The sequence below is a fragment of the Lepidochelys kempii genome, chromosome 19 (assembly GCF_965140285.1).
Source record: "Lepidochelys kempii isolate rLepKem1 chromosome 19, rLepKem1.hap1, whole genome shotgun sequence".
NCBI lineage: Eukaryota > Metazoa > Chordata > Testudines > Cheloniidae > Lepidochelys > Lepidochelys kempii.
The window spans coordinates 4,937,528-4,958,048 of NC_136398.1; the positions used below are offsets into that span (position 1 = coordinate 4,937,528).

The 20,521-nt window shown below is 42.7% G+C and overlaps 1 protein-coding gene across 7 annotated transcripts in view; it reads left to right on the forward strand.

The window, feature by feature from the left end:
- The window catches only part of CSMD2 (CUB and Sushi multiple domains 2), a 541,235-nt gene that overhangs the window by 257,588 nt on the left and 263,126 nt on the right, over positions 1-20,521 (forward strand). For all 7 annotated transcript variants that reach the window (XM_073317325.2, XM_073317326.2, XM_073317333.2 and 4 more), the window contains 2 exons: positions 1,346-1,458; positions 16,303-16,380. In XM_073317325.2, coding sequence (XP_073173426.2) covers positions 1,346-1,458; positions 16,303-16,380 — 191 coding nt within the window. The remainder of the gene's footprint in view (positions 1-1,345; positions 1,459-16,302; positions 16,381-20,521) is intronic.

The window sequence follows — 20,521 nt, forward strand, 5'->3', positions numbered from 1 at the left end:
GCTTCTGTTAAAAGTAACTGGATTCTGTAATAGCTGAAATCATGGCAATGTTGTTTGCACTGCTATAGTAAAGGCTGTTAATACTCCTATTATAAACCCCAGTTTTCAAGGGTGCATTCGTGCATACAACTCTATTATGTAAACATTTGTTCCAGGCTAAGACATGGCACAGGACAACTTAGCTAAGAGGTTTTTTTTCTTTTCCTGCCGTGTATTAAAGCAATCAGCTTATCATTAAACAAGGAGTTGTGGGAGTAGGTGGCTCAATGGGTTGTTAATGGGATATGGTGCTTTCCACCTGTAGTTTGAGGGCTCCAGTCTTCTCCACTTTGGTGTGGATTGCATGTTATCACTGCACAAGAGCTGTTTGGTGGCCTGAGTGAAGTCAGTTGGTGGACCTGGCTCATTTCTTTACAAGAAGTAGCCTTCCTCGCACCTGCCCTGCCCTCCCCTCAATTAAAATCAGCACTCTTGTTAGCAGTCTGAACCAAGTGGCCAGGAACCAAATGACGTGGAAGTCAGACTAACCTCATCTGCCCTAGAAGCAGCTCATGTTGAGGTATGTTGGTTGAGTAACTTCTCTGCCATGCCCACACTGCCAGAAGTGCACATCTGGCACAAACAAGCAAGGCTCCTTAGCTCTGAGAACATGAACAGAGTGTCCTTAGTAAAGGATCCTGACCCTCTCCAGACATGCTCAGTTCTTGGTCACCTGCATTCCTTGTCCTAAAAATAAGAGAGAGAGGGAGACATAGCCAGTTATGAATATAACCCTTCCAATTGAGAGAGGGGGAAAATCCCTAGCACCTTTCACAGGAAAGACAGATGACTTCTTTATTTTTTTATTTTTTACAGTGGGATCAAAAAGCAGTCCTGAATGCTTTAATGACCTTCCTCTTCTGTTTCACACTCTATCATCCTGCATTCAGCAGAAGTTGAAAGGCCCAGAAAGGAGAGCAAGTGGTAGCTCACCAGTGGGTGGCTCTAGATCAGGATTTGGGATGGGGCCCTGCATTTCTTCTGGCTCATTCATCAACTAAGAATGCCTCTTGGAAGCTTTCCAGCTTGCTCTTTTGCTGGGCTGTTCCTTTGAAATGGGGATGCTTTTCCTTTGACTTCCCCTTCTGGAATGCATGCTGAACAATTTGGGGTCCTGAACCTGCACGAGTCCTTGAGGTGAAAGATGGTAACACTATGTAGGGAAATACTGTCTATGTATTTTCATTCAATTTTCTTCAGAGTGGAACAGTTCCTGGGACATCTGAAGGGCAACTTTCCGGTTAAGTTCACAGAAGACCGTTTCCAGCCACATGCATTTGACTATCACTGGTTGATTTTCTTACAGGTTTACTGGAATGAATCTGCCCGCCCCAGTAATCAGCAGTAAAAACTGGCTGCGACTTCACTTTACGTCGGACGGCAACCACAGGCAGAAGGGGTTCAGTGCCCAGTATCAAGGTAACTGCTTACTGACCTTTTTGAATCGTTAACCAATGGTTTTTTACATCCTTCCTTTCAGCTCTAGGGGGAGATGCTTTAGCTTCAAAACTACACTGACAGGTTAGCTCGGGTACTTCTTTCTTCTTCCACGTTTTTCAGTGTAGAGGGCCTGGAAGCATGAGGGCTGCTTCTACTTCGGAAATAAACCTGCATATGTATAAAATAAAATAAAAAATAGAAACACACACCCGTTTGCTCTGTTTGCACTTGCCTCTGGCCTTGGCACATTCTCTTTTTGTCAATAGAAAACGGCAAGTTAATCAGTTCGATTTCCTCATCCTGAAGAGGTAGGGAGACAGTGTCTGCAGAATGCATTTTCTCCTCACGGTGCAGTTGGGTACCTAATTTGCCTCGATAAGTGTCCATCTAAGTGAGTCTTTCTGTAATGATCCTGTCTATTGCTTTCTGCTTTCTGCTTGGCTCGGAGCAAATCTACACTACCGCACTATGTCGGTGCTACAGGAGATGCTCTCCCGCCAACTTAGCACTGGTGTGGACAGCACTTAGGTCGATGTAACTTGTGTCGCTCAGGGGTGTGTCTTTTTCATGCCCCGGAGCGACATAAGTTACATTGACTTAAGCGTAGTGTAGACCAGCCCTCAGTCAGAATGTTGGAGCCCAGATTTATTTTTACTGATCCTCATTTAGATCTCACGTTGGTTAAATCAGAAGTTCCAGTACTGAAGGTGGTGGAATAGCAAACTGGTACAATGGAGATGAGAATTAAAACCGTTGTGTTGAAGGCCTGATTTAAATTTTGTTGGTGGTAAGTCTCTCTGCCCGCTACAGAGCTACGAAGCTCAAAAGTTGCATCGGGGGGTATGATGGACAACTCAATCATCCAGCCAAAGCAACGTAAGTTTTTGGGACACTCGTGTCATGATGTCCAGCTCTCATTGGCTAGTGCACTCAGTGTGGGGGACTATCTCTAGCAGCATGTGGAGGCTGGAGAGCTTTACAAATGTGTAGAGGATATCAAATGTGTCATGTCCCCCTCTAGTGACTGATCCACAGAGAGGCGATCAGCCTGCTATCGCTGCTAATTCAGTTAATGTGGCAGAGGTTGATGCTGAAGGTCCTGGGTTCAAATCCTGGTAATGAGCCAGGGTTGGGGACTGTTACAGGAGGCCAACATGGACCACAGTTTAGCACTGGGATGTAAAGAACACTGTCTACTTGTGCTATGGAAGGAGATGGAGTTTTCTCATGTTTACAAAGAGATGCTCAATGAGTTTTTTGTTTTGTTTAAATCAAAGCACAGAGCAGGGATCTGTATGAAAAATAATCATTGGGGATGCAGTGTTCAACCCTGTTCACAGGAACAGCTCAAGGCCCCTATGCCACTTGTGTTCCACTAAAACTTTATTTTGAAGGCTTAAGTGGGATTTAAGTGACATGCAGGGTTTCTGTAGAGGGCTGAATTTCACCAGGGGTTTCTTAGGGTGTTACTGAGTGGGAATAGGTTGGGTTCAGTGGTTAGGGATGTAGTCTGGGATTTAAGACCCAACTCCAAGTCCCTTCTTTGCCACGCACTTCCTGTGTGACCTTTGGCAAGTCATTTAGTCTTTCTGTGCCTCAATTCCCTGGTCAGTAAAATGGGGATAACAGCACTGCCCTGTCTCACAGAGGTGTTATGAGGGTAAGTTAAAGGTTGGGATGCACTCCGATACTACAGTGATGGGTCCAGATAAGTGCCCAAGATAAACAGAATAAAACTGAGCACTGTAGCAGCAGCCTAACAGGATCACCTAAGGTGCTGCAGCGAAAGGGCAGAATTAATAGTTAAGAACATGCTATTATTGGTTTGCACTGCAGGGTGTTTTATGGTTATTAGTAGGCAGAACAGCCACAGTAAAAAAAAAAAAAAAACAATGAGATAAATAAATGGGGAGAGAGGCTGTTCCCACTCTTAAACATATCCAAGGTGTAGGCCCGCAGTAAGCAGAAAGCTTGCTGAGATATATCCAAACGGCACCCTCCCAAATCTTCTGAGGTTTTCTCTTTGCTACTAAGCAAGTGACATGCCTCGCCCTCGGTGATGAAGGGCTTGCCTGACATAAGGAGCAAAACGATGGTTATTCAACTGTACCCATTTGCCTCTAAGGCAATGATCATCTCCAACAAACCACCTGTGAGCTTGGCTTAAACCAAGGGGAGCTGCTTGTGACAGGATCCCCGGGGTTCAACCTGGAACTGTGGGATTGCTATGCCCCCTTAACTCTCCAGTCTGGACTGTCTCTCACAAAGCTATGCCAGTGACAAGCAGCAAACTCCTCCGGGTGGCATGATCACTCAGCCGTGAGCATGTGGAGACCCACACCCAGCTAAATTGCATGAAAGCTCTCCAACTTTTTCCAGCACTCATGAATTATACAAAGACAGACACCAGCAAATCACCCCCAGCTTTGCACCCCAGAAATATACCATCTTAAAATGCTCAAGACTCCCTTGAACAATGCAAGCTCATTAATTAGTTTGCCACCCCAACAAAGGGGAGTGGACCTACAACAGCCGTTGTTAACCTGAGCTGAGATTTCCCCATGCACTTCAAGCAAAAACCTACTGTTTTAGATAAAATACAAAAAAGATGTATTAACTATGGAAAGATAGATTTTAAGTGATTATAAGCAGTAGGCATAGAAATCAAAGTTGGTTACCTAAGAAATAAAGAATAGAGTTTAGACGGCAATTCTAACTTTAACAGACTAAGCAAGATTTGAATCAAGCAGCTTTTCTCACCCTAATAGATGTCACGGGCAGCTCGTAGCTCTTAATACACAAGCTGGCTTTCCCTCTCAGCCTGGGACCAATCTCCCCAGTTCCAAGTCTTTGTCTTCCAGAGGTTGAGATTGGGGAGGGGAGAAGCCAAGTGGTGTTGTCATTGACCGTCACTTATACTTGCTCTCCAGGTGCTAGAAAGATCCCTGTTGTGACATGGGTATTAGGCAGCCCCCATTGAGAGAGTGGATTCTTCTTGATGGGCCATCAACGCCTCTCTGGCCAGGGATAGTTGCTTCTCAGTTGCCACTGGCTGTGGGGGTTTCCCACTTACCACATACTTCAGTAACGATCATATAGCAATACTTCATAACTTCATGTACAATGATGGTATATGCAACTCAACGGGATATTGATGTTCAACAGATCAAGATGATGAAATGATACTTTACAAGGCATGCATTGTACAGAACATATAATCATATCACCGTGGTGAATATGGGAGTTCCAGGGTGCTACTTTGAGGTATTATCACACTGCTCGTTTCTCCCCCATGGGGACATACTCCTGACAGGACTCAATTCAGGAAATCATCATATTTAGGAAATCACTCGTTTAACTGTAAGCATGTGCTTAATTCCTCTTGAAGCGAACTGGACTTGTATACATGCTTAAAGTGTTTAAGGATTTTCTTGAATAGCAATGGATTTAAGCATGTGCCTTCTAGTATCAGGGCCTTTGTTAAAACCTCAGTCTGAGGTTTTCAAAATACTGTATGGACATGAATGAGTCAAACCCCACAATCCCTCTTCGTTATTACCTCCTTTTGTACAGAAGGGAAACTGAGGTTTAAATCTGTACTTAAGGCCGCAAAGGGGCAAGAGATCCCAGATGCCCTGATTCCCAGTCCCATGATACAGATACACAAAAAATCCTTCCCTTCGCATAGCTCCAGAAATCACTCTAGTGGCCTTAATCTGGGCCTTGTTTTAAAATCATTTTTCAGTTCCTCCCCCCACTACATAGCCACACTTTTAAATCAAAAAACTCTGCCGTAGCTTTTTGTTTCTAACATAGACTACTGCACGCCTTTGATGGCTCTTGATCTGACATTTTCCTTCCACAGTCATGATTGCTGCTTTCTGTTAAAACACCTGTCTGAATCATGCCTTTTTTCTTAAATAGAAAAGTAACGATTAATGTTATAATTTTCTCTGATTAGATAAATGTCAGGGGGTTCTAATCTAGCGAGCTCCTCGGAAAACGTTTTGTTGGATATAATGAGCTCTGCGTTTGTGTGTCAAGCGCTTAAAAGATTAACTTAAAAAAAACCTTCACAAAATGGCAATGAGGCAGGACCTCAATTGAGGTGGTGGAGCGCATCCCATCTGCTGCACGTGTCTTGCTCTAAAGGTGCATTTGTGTTACGACTTCAGCGCAGAATCCATTAGTATTAATGGGGCTTGGTGATTGGGCATTTTTATCCTCTGTGTGGAACCGGGAGATTTTGCTATGCACGCTTCAGTGAATTGAGAAATCAATGCGTGATATATGTGACCAAAATTACAGCCAGGTAAATGTGCTCTGGGAATCTAGAACACACATCAAGATCGCCTGGGTTGGGTTTTTGCTACAAACTCTACACTGGCTGTGATGACACATTTTGATTCCTTTGGAAGGTTTGTGTTCCAGATGGGGCTGTTCCATAGCACTCCCTGGAAGGCCACACATGGTAGTGCGAGCACTCCCTGCTTTAGTCCACAAGTTCTGGCTACCTGCCATAAGCTTGGCATCAGTCTCTACACAGTTAAATAAAAATAACAAACTCAAAATGTGTCCCTTTGTGCTTTTTAAATAAACAAACAAAAAAACCCAAAAAAGCAGACACGCCCTTTTAACTGGCCTGCTGGTGCTCAATTGGTTAGTATCTCCTCCTGGCCCTTCTAGGCCTCTGGAAGATTAAGTTGTTAGCCTGGCCTGAGCTGGTGAGTGTCAGGGTCCCAATACTTCCAGCAGGGGGCAAAGAAGGTCTCTGTTACAGTTTGTGATCTAATTCTCTCTCTATGTACTCAGCTAATCTCTCTCAAGATAAATCTTTCACTGTGTGGGTTGGTTTTACACATTTTTTAACCAGTATAATTATTATTGGTTTAGAAACTGAAATAGTTAAGATGAAATGTTACATTCTCCTAGTCTAGATGCAGCTGTACCAGAATCACTGAATCACAGAATCACAGAGCTGAAATCACTACACAGCTATCCCATCTGTCATACATAGCTTCAGTTTCTACACCAATGTAGTTATAGTGGTACGAAACCATGTGTAGACCAGCCTCTCGTCATGGAAAGAGAGAGTTTGTCTAGCTATGTAGCCACAGAGAGAGAGTTATATTTGATTCCCTTGAAATAGTTCTGAACGTTTGGTGGAAGCTAGTTTAGAGTTTGTAGTTAGAGCTGGGTGGGAAACAGTATACCTATCCACAGTGGGATGAAACCAAGATTTTCCATATTTATTTATTTATTTATTTAATTTATTTGACAGGGATCCCCACCCCCAGCTAGCCAAGAGCCCAGTGATGATGGTACCTGGGATGCACAAGACATGGGCAAACCAGGTTCAAGTCTGTTCTCTAGAGTAGGGAGTTGGACCCAGATCTCCCTTATCCTAAGAGAGTGTCCTAACCACTGGGCTATTGGCTATTCTGGGGTAGGTCTCTCTCTCGCTCGCTGCTTTGGAGCAGAAATTCTCCCCTCAGTCTGAGAAACCTTCCCTTTGAAAGTGCCCCTTTTGCAGAAAAAGTTTGGGTTTTGATGAATTGGTGTTTTTCGATTAAAAATAGTTTTGTCAAAAAAAATTCCAAGTAGCTCTATTTGTATCTCTCGCTCTCGATAAAATCTATCTCTACGTAGCTAGCTAACCCAGATAGGTTTTTGTTCCATGCTCATCATCTGAGCACCATACAAATAATAAGAAACACAGGATCTCAGATGCTCTCTGCCCTGCAGGAACTCTGTTCCTCCTTGTAGTTATGCATTAATACCACATGGGATTCACAGGCCCAACATCTGATGGCATGACCCTTGGCAGTTTTACCTGAATTTTACTTGGAATTATTGGGTTCATTGCAGCATGAATCCTACCCTTGGCCAGAACTGAAGAAATCATTGATGTGTGAACCTCTGTGAAGGGAATTTGAGGATTTTCACGCATCTCCAGTTCTCTGTAACGTGCAAATTTTCATACTTTGGATCATAGAGAATTTAGTTTGATAATGTCCAGTCCTCTCATGTGCCCCCTCCCACACAAATTCCTGCTACCTACTCTCGTCCTTCCACAATCTTGTCAACCTCAAACATTCAGAATCAAGAATTAGGGCCCAAAAATCATGAGATTTGCTTAATAGTCATGAGAATTAGAAAAACAAATTAAATTTTGCAGTCTCTTTATTTACTTTCCATTTGCGGTGTTGTTGTGGTTGTGTAGCTCCCAGGATATTAGAGAGACAAGGTGAGTGAGGTAATGTCTTTTGTTGGCCCAACTTCTGTTGGTGAAAGAGACAAGCTTCTGAGCTTACACAGAGCTCTTCCTCAGGTCCTGAAAGCTCGAAAGCTTGGCTCTTCCACCAACAGAAGTTCCTCCAATAAAACAAGTTACCTCACTCATCTTGTCCCTCTTATTTGCTTTCTGATTTTTGTGCCTTTAAGGGTCACATTTTCAATATTTTTTTCTGCAACTGTGTGAGCTGGAAACTTACTTTATTTTTTCAATCAAAAGTGGAGATTCTCACATATTCCAATGACTCCAGAAGCTAAGTCTTTAAGAAAAAGCACAGAATATCCTGAGACTCGTAGTAAGGTCATGATAGCTGGCCACTCTGCTTCCAGCCTGGTTTTCATTGTAGAGTTAGTTCCATCCTATTAATAAAGACTTGAAACGGTGCAAAGATCCCATCTTTGTCCTTTTTTTAAATGAGTTAGTGAAACCATCTTCCACCCTAGTGGGGCCTCAGAAGACTGTACCTCATCCTTTAAAAAAAAAGAAAAGAAAAGAAAAAAGTATAAGGTGGTTTTAACACAAATATTAAAGATAAATAAATACATGCAAAATAGGACACGTAATCAACCCACATGAAGCACACAGCAAATAGTTTTAATCACCAGAGATGCAAACTGAGCGGGGGATTACTATAGTGCCAGGCTTGGGTTCTGAAATGCATAGATTTTATTTGTTGTCTGTTTTCCAAGGGTAGGGATGTAACTTATTAGCATCTGAGATGCTCCCTCTCTGTGATTGTCATCTGCATTTTCAGATTATCTATGAGAAGCCTTTCCCCTTTCCAACTTCTTAAACTTGATTTTAACTTTTACCAGAATATTTTCCTTGTATGTGTCTGTTCTGATGTTCATAATTCAGGCCTTAGCTTTGAGATCTTGCTCTCTGTAAATGTACAAGCAAAGTTGCATACAATCAGGCTATAAATTAGTGCTCTTTCTATTGATGTAGACATGTATAGGAAATCCATTCCTTTCAGTAGTAATAATCAGGCTTTACTCTTCTCCAGCACCTTTCAACGTGAAGTCTCCCCAGATGCTTTGCAAAACTTAATTACATCTTCCAACACCCCTAGCAAGAAAGGAAAATGAAGCAAAGAGAAGTCAGTGGCTTGACTTTCAGAGGTGCTAAGCACCTGCACCTCTGAAAACCAGCCCATAAGTACTGGTCTGAGGTCAGTGGCAGCTCAGTGGCTAGAACCCTGAGTCCTGACTCTCAGTCCTGTGCTCAAGGATGAAGTGTTGAAAGTGAGCTAATGAAAAAGCTGCTGAGTTTAAAACAATGCTAAACGGATCTAACGAATAATCTGGCCCTCTCACCAGCACCTATTTTAGGATCCCAAATTGTTTTTTAGCTGATTGTTACCAGCACATTATTGCTTCCTATATTACTTTTTATTTTTCCCTCCCCTCCCCCCATTCAGGAAATAAATGTGGGTCTAGTCTTGGTCCAACCAAGCCGCTGCAGTGCTCTGAAGGGCAGATGATCTGTGATCTTCAGTAATGGGCTGATAAACTGTTCAGAGAAGACCTGAAAATATGACACCACATTAAAACAAAGTGCCCTCAGATATTCTTGTTCTGTCTTCATCAGATCTGTCCATCTGAATCCCAGATAACTGAGTTAGACTGCAAAGGAATACAGCATGCATTGTATTGACCTGCCAAATCCACTTTGGAGGGCCAGCCCTGAGAGTTTAAAATACAGAACCCTAATAATAGGAACCATTAAATCCCACAGGAGAATAATTTCACACTAGCTTTTCAAGGCCCCATTGTACGAGAGAGCTCCACTGTTGTAGGGGCTGTACAAACACATAGCGAGAGCCACTCCCTGCTCCAAAGAAGTTACAGTCTTAAACAGATAAAAGAAGGGGTGGGAGAAAGGAAGGATTATTGTCCCCATATTAAGGAGGGAAACTGAGGCACAAAGAGATAAGTGACTTGCCCAAGGTCACATTTGGGGTTCGTGGTGGGGCCAGGAATTGAACCCTGAGCTTCTGAGTTGCAAACCAGTGCCATAATCTCTCAAAATCCTTCTGCTCAGTGTTAGGCCCACTACAAACACCCAACCTGACTTAGAGGTGCTGAAATGCCAGAACCCTCATTGATTGCAATGGGGATTTTGGGTACTCAGCAGCTCTGAAAAACAGATATGCACATACCCAATTTAGCTATAAATGATGGCTACAATCTTTTAATTCGGCTTTTAAAACCTCAACAGAAAAGATACAGGTTTTAATTTGGCTGTTCATTCCGATAGTCAGAAAATTTACATATGGATTTCAGCTTGGATTCCAAAGCCTTTAATGTTTGAGGATGGTGCTTATACAGATTTATTTCTCTTGCGGATTGGTTAATTGCAGGCAGAAATGCATGCCAGTGGAAGGCATGTCTGCGTACTCTGCTCTGCGTGCACAATTTCCATGAGTACCCAAACCAGCAAACAATCCGCTCCAGCCATCTGAATGGTGCAGATTGCAGCCCTAGTATGCCAGCCCTGTTCCTCGGGACTGTGGTCAAGGGGTGGCATGGAGCCACAGTGGCTTGCCATCTGTGGGACAGAGGGAGTGAGTCATCCCTGCTCACAGGGATTCCTACAATCACTCGCTCTTAAGGTTTCTTGCAAGCCACCTCTGTCTGCATGCAGATCATGATCTGGCATTGATTTGGGATTGTTGAGTTCTAAGGGGGGGCGGTGGATGGTTTTGTCCCTAAGGCAAAGCAAACTCCCCCTGTGGTGTATTTTTGTTGTTGTTGTATTTGTTAGTTTTTGTTAGTTTTTGTTTGTCTTTTATTAAAAAGTAAGTCAAGGTGAGGAGGGGGAAATGAGTTTAAATTATAGGCGAAACAACAGTCCTAAAACACAAGTTCATTTGTGCAAGCCCACAAAATGGTTCAGGGAGTTATAAAATCAAATCAAATCCCCTAGCCCCCTCTCCCCCTCTCCCCCCGCAGATTCCCCCCACCTTTTAAGCAACACTTCGTAATAGAGCAAATACAGTATTGGACTTGTCAGCCAGAAGAGTCAACAGAAGGGAAAGAAGGAAACAATCTCCAATTCCACATAGAGCTCTTCAATAGCAACCACAGCAAGGGGAATCGGGGATAGTACGGACACAAGGAACAGCTTTCTGCTTAAATGCGCTCTTCCGTTTATTAAAAGGTTTTCCCATGAGAAATTCCTATTCAAAAGCAACATGAACCAGCTTTTAATACACCAGATTGTCTGCTTGCCACAACCGCTTTGTAATGTCATGCTTCGATTTGACAAGACATTGAATATTCTGTTAGATCTGTCAGTTTTTTATGTACAGCGAAACCCTCCAGAAAACAGCACAAGTTTTGTTGGACCAGTTATCTTGACATGATCCTTTGAGGTACTGTCCCGCATCTGAACCTGGAAGAACATTGGGCCTTCCACAATCTGATTATGTATTTTTGGGAAGGGGGGAGGGTTGTTCTTGCTTTCAAGTTATCCAAGTCATTAAAACAAAACAAAAAGAGAGAGAAAATGTATGTCTTGAATTGTCCTCTTTTAAATTAAAAAAAAAGGAGTACTTGTGGCACCTTAGAGACTAACCAATTTATTTGAGCATGAGCTTTCATGAGCTACAGCTCACTTCATCGGATGCATGCCGTGGAAACTGCAGCAGACTTTATATACACACAGAGGTCATGAAACAATTTGTGCTGGAAATGGCCCAACTTGATGATCACTTTAGATAAGCTATTACCAGCAGGACAGTGGGGTGGGAGGAGGTATTGTTTCATGATCTCTGTGTGTATATAAAGTCTGCTGCAGTTTCCACGGTATGCATCCGATGAAGTGAGCTGTAGCTCACGAAAGCTCATGCTCAAATAAATTGGTTAGTCTCTAAGGTGCCACAAGTACTCCTTTTCTTTTTGCGAATACAGACTAACACGGTTGTTACTCTGAAACCTCTTTTAAATTTACGCCTTTATTACTGGTAATGCCTTAAGATGTTACCAAAGTCTCCTGTGAACTTGACTTTCAAAATTATGTCTCCATGTAATGAACAAAATAAAGGATTAACTGGAAAACATATAGGAATCTCTCTCCAGTTATTATTCCTAGAGGCCGAATGCAACTAGTGTAATATAGGGCACTGAAGTCATGGGAGAGAGACTGTGGCTTACCAGTTAGAACACGAGACCAGGCCTCAATAAGGGCGATGTGGTTCTGCCCACTTTGTGACGCACTTTGTGATCTTGGGTGAGTCATTTAGACCTACATTTTCGACAGCGCGCACTAATTTGGGGTGGCTCTGTTTTTAAGGCCCCAAAGCACTAAGCGCGCTCTTCAAGTTACGCTTATAGCTGACATTCCATCAGCTTCAATAGGACTTACGCATACACTTAATTGCTTTCCTGAATCGGGGTCTGACTAAATGCCCAATTCGAGACAGCCGAGGACCTGATTTGCACAGGCCATGAGCACCTGCAGCACCCCCTGACTTCAGTTGTAGTTGTGTGTGTGCATTGCTTCTTTGAAGCCATTGGGCGCTGCAGTTGTTCTGCACTTCAGTAATATGCTGCAATCAGAAGCACTGTCAATCCTTTGTAAAGCGTTAGGTGTGTTGGGTTAAACCTTGTCTAAATCTCTGACCTCCATCCCTCATGTACGATAGCTGTGAGAGACAGCAAAACAGTCCCACCTCAGCCAAAGGGGTTCTGTGAACTTGCCCAGTAATTTGGACTTTGTGGGCGGGAAGCTCCACAGGGCATTGTTTGTGTGTGTGTCTTTGTGTGTGTGATGGGACAGAGGCAGCACAAGCAGAGAGATACACAGGGACCGAAAGAGACAGAAGCAGTGAGAGAATGAGCCAAGCAGCCGCAGGGTGGAAGCACAATAATGTTGCCCTAAAATAAAGCTAAGAGAAAAGTCTATTTGGGTACAAAGCGTCAGCTGGAAAGGCAGGCTTGGGACAGCGAACAAAGAAACTGTCTCCTGCACTTTGATTCCTACTGTGTCCAGAGAAACAGGACTTGGTACGTTTCTTGTAAATAAACAAGACCACATCAAAAGACTCCACTATCCGTTTCTGTTCTCATCTAGAACACTTGCAAGGCCCTGAACTTTGACGGGCTGCTTGGGTCAAAAGGAGCTAACGAGAGAATATCCCAGCCACGCCCACAGAGTCCGCCATAAAGGCTGTTTGTCCCACTGGTGTCAGTCAGGTGTGGAGTTGTGGATGGAAAGCATTAAATTTCCCTGTAAAATTAGAAATTTCTTTTCAAAGATGAAGGACAGAAAAAGATGTGTTCGATCAGTTGATGAATTCCCTGCGAGCATATGACAGGCAAAAGATTCATTTTTATCTGTGTGCATTTCAGAGCTACCAAAAAAAAATCCTCAAATGTCACTCATACAATAAGATGCATGATGAAGCCGTGCAGGAAGTAGAGGAGAATTTGGTTTTATAAAGCTCCTTTCTTATTTAAGGTGCCCCAAAGCATTTTACAAAGCAATGAGTTAGATCTCGTAAAGTCAGGAGCCATTATGCATCCTGTAATAGCTCAAATGGCACTTCAGACATTTGGAGTTGACTGTATTTTATTGACAGAGAGGGAATGTTGCCCAGGACTATGGGGTTGTCCCTTAGTTGCCTGGTAAGTGCCAGAGGATCATTAACTTCTGCCTGCAGAGTCAGCTGGGGCAGGTAGAATGGGACCTCAATTTAAATTTCGGCCAAATTACAGCACTTCTAGCCATGCATCAACCCTTCATTACTGCACTGCAGTGTTGGCATTCGAGCTGAGAGCTCCAGTTCTGTTGTGATGCTGCAGACTTGTGTAGGAATTTCTCCTGCAATAGAGATGGGAAAGGACTCCATTATACTGTATATGAAAGAGATTCTTCATTGAGGCTGCAGGTTGCAGAGAGAGCCTGCCTTTTTCTCCGGTTCTCTAGCTCCCAGGCTCACTAAATACAGCACAGTGCCACCCCAAAGGGCTCCCCTAAATCCTGGCCTGGTTTAAAGCATTGTGGAAAGGACTGCTGACTAGTGTACAGTGTGCATCTGTACAGAGGGCACAGGTAGTCTTTGTAGCCCAATGTCATATATTATACAGGGGCATATTCCATCCATGAGATGATTTGCAAGATTGGATCTAAAGTACCAGTGTTTGCATACTCCTTAGCCAGTGAAGATTCTGACAGGGGATTCGGTGTGCGGCAAAGGATTAATTCCTTCAGTATAAATAACATCTGGTTAAATGGATCTGCATTTCTGTTGCGAATAGTTTACGCTGATAGGAATTACCTCCAATTTTTGTGGAATGATGGTAAATATGGATCTGTAAAGAGTGGGTTACTGGTTAGTGTAAGTAACAGATGCTTTTGAATTGCTATGCTTGTTTCCTAGCCATTTGTGAAGTGTCCACGCGATGCTTTGCTGTCTTCACACAGACTGTTTACTCCACATATACTTTCCAAAGAGATTCTTCCCTCCCTCACCATCATGGTCCCCTGAGACTAGCATTAGACCTCTTTTGACCTGCTTCTATATGAAAAGGTTTTATGGGAAAAACCCAGACCAAATGCAACAGGATTTCAATCATTTTCTTACATCAGAACTAAATTTGCCCTGTGCCTTTAACAGTGTATCTAAATACCACTGCCCTCTAGTGCCTGGAATGTGATAGATCACCTCATGCTTTTTCAGTTCTCATTGCTAGCTGGAAATTTGCATTTAGTTTCAGTTTTTGAAAACCAAAACAATTCAAGGTTTCCAGTTTTCATTTTTCCCATTCTTTCCTTTTTGACACTGATTGCAATCAAACGAGTAATGTCCTGGGTTTTTGGGGTTTTTTTTTTCCTGTCACTTTTTTTTCCCCTCTCCCACCATCCTCCTTCCCCTTTTTCTTCTGTTTCTTTCCCAAGTTTCTCCAATGTTGTAAAATGTACAGGTCAAAGAATGAACAAAACATTAACTGTGAGACTGCGATTTTTCCAAAGTTGAGGGAAATTTTGGAAAGTTACCGATTCGCTGAGGTAGAAATAGCTCCTTGGCTTCCCAAAACAGTCTGGGATTTTGCAGATGAAGTTAGCATTTTGGCATGCAGCAGGTTTGCTGTTAACTAAGGACTCAGGAGACACTGGATTGCCTATATCCAGGCGTCAGTATGCTATATGACCGTAGAGGAGTATTGTCAGTTAAGGCATTCTGAGACAGGTGTATTCCTTAGCATATCTGCAACTGGTTTATATTTAAACAAGATTTGTGTGTGTTAAGTTTTCCTCTCAAATCAGCATACTGTTCATTATTTTGCCCCACCCAAAAGATGAAAGCCATTAATGCTTGTAGGAAAGACAGGAGTTGCCTAAGCCCACATACTTATATATTTATGACTGTGGACCTGATCTCAGCTTGATATTTTGATTGCTTTATTTTAAGATAAGGAAAAAAATCCCTCAAAATGCAATAGGCTCATGAAAAAGTGAAAAGGTGCCAACAGACATGTAGGGCAGAGAACGTGTTACTTGGGGTAAGCGTCAAGAAAAGGTATTTGACATCTCCCTGCCTGAAGTTCTAGCACACAGATGTATTAGCAGGTTTTGTTTTAACACACACACACACACACACACACACACACACACACACACACACACACACACACACACACACACACACACACACACACTGATTAAAATTCCCCCTAGTTTTAGTCATAATTTTTCTTGACAACCTTTAGAAATTTGCTAGTGTAGAGATGAAAGCATGAAACAATAAAGTGCACAAAGGGAACCACTTGAGATGAAATATAAACTGGCTGAATAGATGAAAATAAAACTACAATGGAAAGAATCTTGTCAAATGACTCTGGGCGCTTTGCTTTCAGAGGCAAGATTACTCTTTTCCCGTACCAAAACCAAAACCCCACTAAAATCTGCTCTCCTAGCCCCCCAAACATGGCACTACTGCTCGTGAAAAAGCCACCCCCCCGCCCCGCAACGACAATAGTTACACGGACCTAAGTGCCAGTGGAGACAGTGCTATTTGTGCAGGAGAAGTTCTCCCACCTACGTAGTTGGGGGTGGATTAATTAAGGTGACCTCAAGCAGCTACATTAGAGAGTTTACAATGGTGCAGCTTCATTCCTTTGGAGCCACCCCCACGCGTTTATTGGCACACGGATTATTCACTGTTGGTTATTCATACTGTGTCTCTTGGTCATCTAAGTCACAAGTTATTGATTTTGCTTCCTGATTGGCCAATTCAATGGGAATAATAAATAGGCAACATCAAACTATTTGCTATGGAAGCTGAGATAAATAATCATGCTAGGGTTATTGTGAATTCTGGGACCTGGGGGCATTTTATTATTTTGCTTGGTTTTACTCAGGATCAGGGCCACATTGTGCAAGGTGCTGTACAAACACTGTGTTAGCAGGGGATGCCTAAAAAAATTGATGCTTCGAAGTCTCTGAATCAAATCAGTAATCCTTAAAATCTAGCTAAAACTTTTTTTTTTTTTTTTTTTTTTTTGGTTAAAATCTCTTTCTAGTCAAGAAGCAGATTGAGCTGAAATCCAGAGGAGTGAAGCTGATGCCCAGCAAGGACAATAATCAGAAGACATCAGTGTGTAAGTTTCGCTGCTCCTAGATTTGCACTCTTTGCAAGATTATCTCCCTGAACATTTCATATGACAATAATCTCTAAAAATTTTTTCACTCTTAAAAGGTTTAATGTATATCCCTCCTCCTTCCCCCTGGCATTACCACATCACCTCCTTCCAGTGCTCTATTCACAAACATGTACTAACTCCTTAAACTGGGACTGCAGGGGAGCTGGTGCATGTGTGTATGTGTATATATACTGTATACATATATCTGTTGCTAAATACCAGGTAGGGGTTCATTACTTTTGTGTTTTCTTTAGTCTTAAGAGTATCCAAATGCAAATGAATTTGAAAACAAATGCATGTATCTAGTGTAAAAGTAAGAGGAGTCAGAGCTGCAATGAGGAGACTACAGACAGAAAGTTTAGTGAAGATGTAACAATAACTGTGACACTAATCACATCTTTGCTCTCTTTGCAAGTTATTTGACTTAATTATACCTCTCTGCAGAAAAAATCATAACACTGTGCTATGAAAGGACTAGTCACTGAAATACAAACTTCAGCTGCATCCCACATCTCTGTCAGTTTCTTATGCAAAATGCGTATAGCGGATGAAGTCTATTAGAGAGGTGCCTAGAATGTCATTTTGTCCCCAGTATGGTTTCCTGCTCCAGTAGGTGAACCCATTTGGTCCTTGCAACTTTGTAAATCAGAAGTGACATTCAGAACGTCATTAGGCTTATGTTTTTAGACAGGTGACTGTGCTCTTAAAGGGCCCCCTCTCTACCCTTTGTGAGATTAAGTAGGAAAGGTTTGGTTCAGAGTTGAGCTGAATTTTGGATAAATTTGGATCTTGACAAAATTTAGCCCTTTTGGAATGAACTAATCATTGTGAGGAAAAATAATTGCTCATCCATTGCGTAATACACAATGCCCATCCAAGATGAACCATTTTGATATATTGCATCTGTAATTCCAGCAGGGGAAATTCAGTTAAGAGAGAAATGGACACAATGAAAAAAATATAAAATATCACTGAGCATCTATCTGAAATGAAGTTCTGCTCCTTGGCTCAGTTCTAGCCTTAACACAGGTGTGTTGATGCCCTCTGGTTACTCTGGAAGGAGGCGAAATGGGCTAGTTAGGCATTGTTAGAGAAAACAAGTGGGATTTTATTGGGATGGAAAATCCATGTGCCCAGGATACTTCTGTCCCTATGAAAGATTCTAGCCAAGAGGAGTTTGCCTGATCCAAGAAGCTACCATCAACGTTCCAGTCTATGCATTGATGGTTAACGTGTGTTGGAAGGTACCATTCACTTTGGTGTTGGTTTGGACACTGGAACTCTTAGAGAGGTGGGCATTGAGGGGGGATGTGGGGATGGGGATACATTTTGTTTTGGACACCTCAAAAGAGATGGGGGTCCTTATCTAGAGAAAAGCCTTGGCCTGGATTGGAATCATAATTTGCTCACACACAGGTATTCCAGACAAAGAATTTGTTTTCTTAATGGAAGGGGTGCAGGGCTTCCCCCATTTGACATGGTCAGGAGCGTTGGGTTTCCTCCACTCCCTAACTCTACCAGTTGTCATTGATCATTATGGTGATTCAGAAAACCTAGAGTAGCAAAATAATGATGAATCCAGGCACGGGCTAAGAATTGAATGTTGTGGTTGCCTGCTCAGCGATCCAGTGACAGTTGGTTCCGACTCTGGTTTCCATAATACAAGGCTACCCCCGCCAGTGGCCCTCTAGGTGGCCATCTCAGCAGAAGCGCTGAGAAATAAGTGGGAAATAGAGAGTTATGCAGGCTCGGCTCAGACTGTCCCCATCCAATGGATACGCGACTCGTCACCAGGGCTGTCAGTCCAGTGCCTTAGATGGTGCCAATTTTGCACAAGACACAGCTGCCCCCTGAAGCCATGGGAGGCAGAATTGCTTGCAAGCAGTTGATCTAAAAATACGTGTCAGAAACTATGACCCAAATTCCTTTCTGTTACCAGCTTGGAGTCTGCCACGGGCATTGGGTATTCAGCCCATTCAGGGTAAATCGCTCTCAACTCTGCCTTGCTCATCGCCTCAGACTTACTTGGTCTAGTACAGCCTGCTGCTGTTGCGCATTTGGTTTTAGCAAATTCTCAACTTCAGAAATGCTGACTCAAGAGGCTGTGGCACCAGGAAGTGTTGTTTATGGATTCTAAACCATTACAATCTCCTTACATGGCGGTTTCCCTTGCATACCTAACCATGTCTCTCCCACCTTCCCCTCATATATATAAGTAACTTATTAGAGACGGTAGTACAGTTGAAAGGGATGATTAAAGAACCACAGAGCTTGTTTTTTGTGCCACTACAATTTCACGTGGCTTGCTTCTCAGACGTTTCTAATAACATGTCTATATAAAGGCTAGTGCTAACCCCTTTCCTACAGGTAATATTTTCTGCTGTACATTGCACCTCTCCAATAATTCCACTTTACAGAAGCTTGTACCAAGGGATAAGGCAGACTACAGCTATGTTCTTAATATCCTGCAGGTCTTTCAGAGAATTGTTGCTTTGCTGAACCGTCGCCATGGATGGCTGCCAGTTTCCAACTGTCTAGATTAAAGCCTGCAAGTTTCACATGACCCACTGGAGGCAAAATGTATTTCACACCCTTAAGCATGTCTCTTGTGTGCCGAGAAATAAAAATGGGAAATAATTTTATCTACAAGTCCTGGTGCAAATTGTATTGCATTGAACGATGATGGAACATTTCAATGTGAAATTTTACATCGGCTACATATTGTCCACTTCCCCTAAAATGAATTGGACATCTTTCTTTTAAACATGCTTTTTAAAATTGCTTTGGAGAATAAGCAGAAGAAATGTAGCTTAAAGCTGAGCCTTCACTTAGGGGATTATGTTTTTGGAGTCGCGTTTCTGTCACTGATACTAATTGAGAGAGAAACTTCTTTCAATATCTGCAGCATTCCCGAAGCTGCGGAGTGGCATGGATATTGTGTACAATATGTGTATTTTGTTCTTATTTATCTGACACGGATAGCATCTTTTCTAGAGCATCTTTCCTTCCTCTGCTGCGTAAATACAAAAATAACAGAAGTAAGTTTCTCTGATCTGTCTGCAGGATATTCCTAAACTTTTGCTGCTGAATCTTATTGGAAAGAGGTGTGCGCAGTAAGGGCATTTTCCAACTTGCTTAGATCCGAATTAAAAGAATTTCAGAGGTGCTGAGCAGCACCTAGATTCTAGCCAAGTCAGCGGGAGCTGCTGGGTGTTCATCACTTGTGAAAAACAGCTCACTTAATTAGATGCTTAACTATCAATTTTAGAGTCTGGTTCTCCATTACCCTGTACCTTGTGCAGTCATTTACACCAGTGCGAAGTGCATGCCATACAAATGTACATCATCACCATTCTGGTTTGGGAGCATTCTACAGACGCATTGCACTGGCGTAAGTGACTGCAGAAGCACCAGAGCACCAGGCTCTGAATTTCTAGCGGTAGGCATCCAACGTTGAAAATAGAGGTTGAAGGGAGGAATACTCTAAATGTGTCTCTTGTAAATTACGAGTAAATTCAGTTTCTCATCAAAGTCTGAGATGGTTAGAAGCTGGAAACATTTGTGATGCTGGATTTCTGGATACTCTGGATTTCTGGATCCCTGGTGTTCAGAAGAGGTCTCTGGATCTGTGCATTTACTTTGATCTATTCTAGAGAGAGAGAGTGGAGGGCGGTGACGTGGGTTTGGAAGACCCTCCTGTTCTGGGGTAACCAGATATGGCGTGTAGCACATGGACACCTTTCCGCGTAAACACAGACTAAAATTGCAGGGTCCGTTTGGAGATTTGGAACAAAACAGACACGGATGGAAACCATCCAGATAGTGGTGTCTCCTTTCCATGAAGCCATGTCGGAGTCATGTGATGTGAGATCATATGTGGGTTGTGTGATCTTATCCTCTACCCTTATTTTTGTATGCTGATTTCAAAATCTGTATCTTAAGCATGATGCATGCTCCCTGCTGTAATGGAGGCCTTCTCTGAAGTCTACATGCTCGAGTCCCTGTGAACCCTCTGGCCCTGGAACCCTGATAGGAATGAGAGGGTGGGGGTCCCAGGAAAGTCATGAAGCTGAAAGTTTCCAGAACCTTGGTGGAAGTG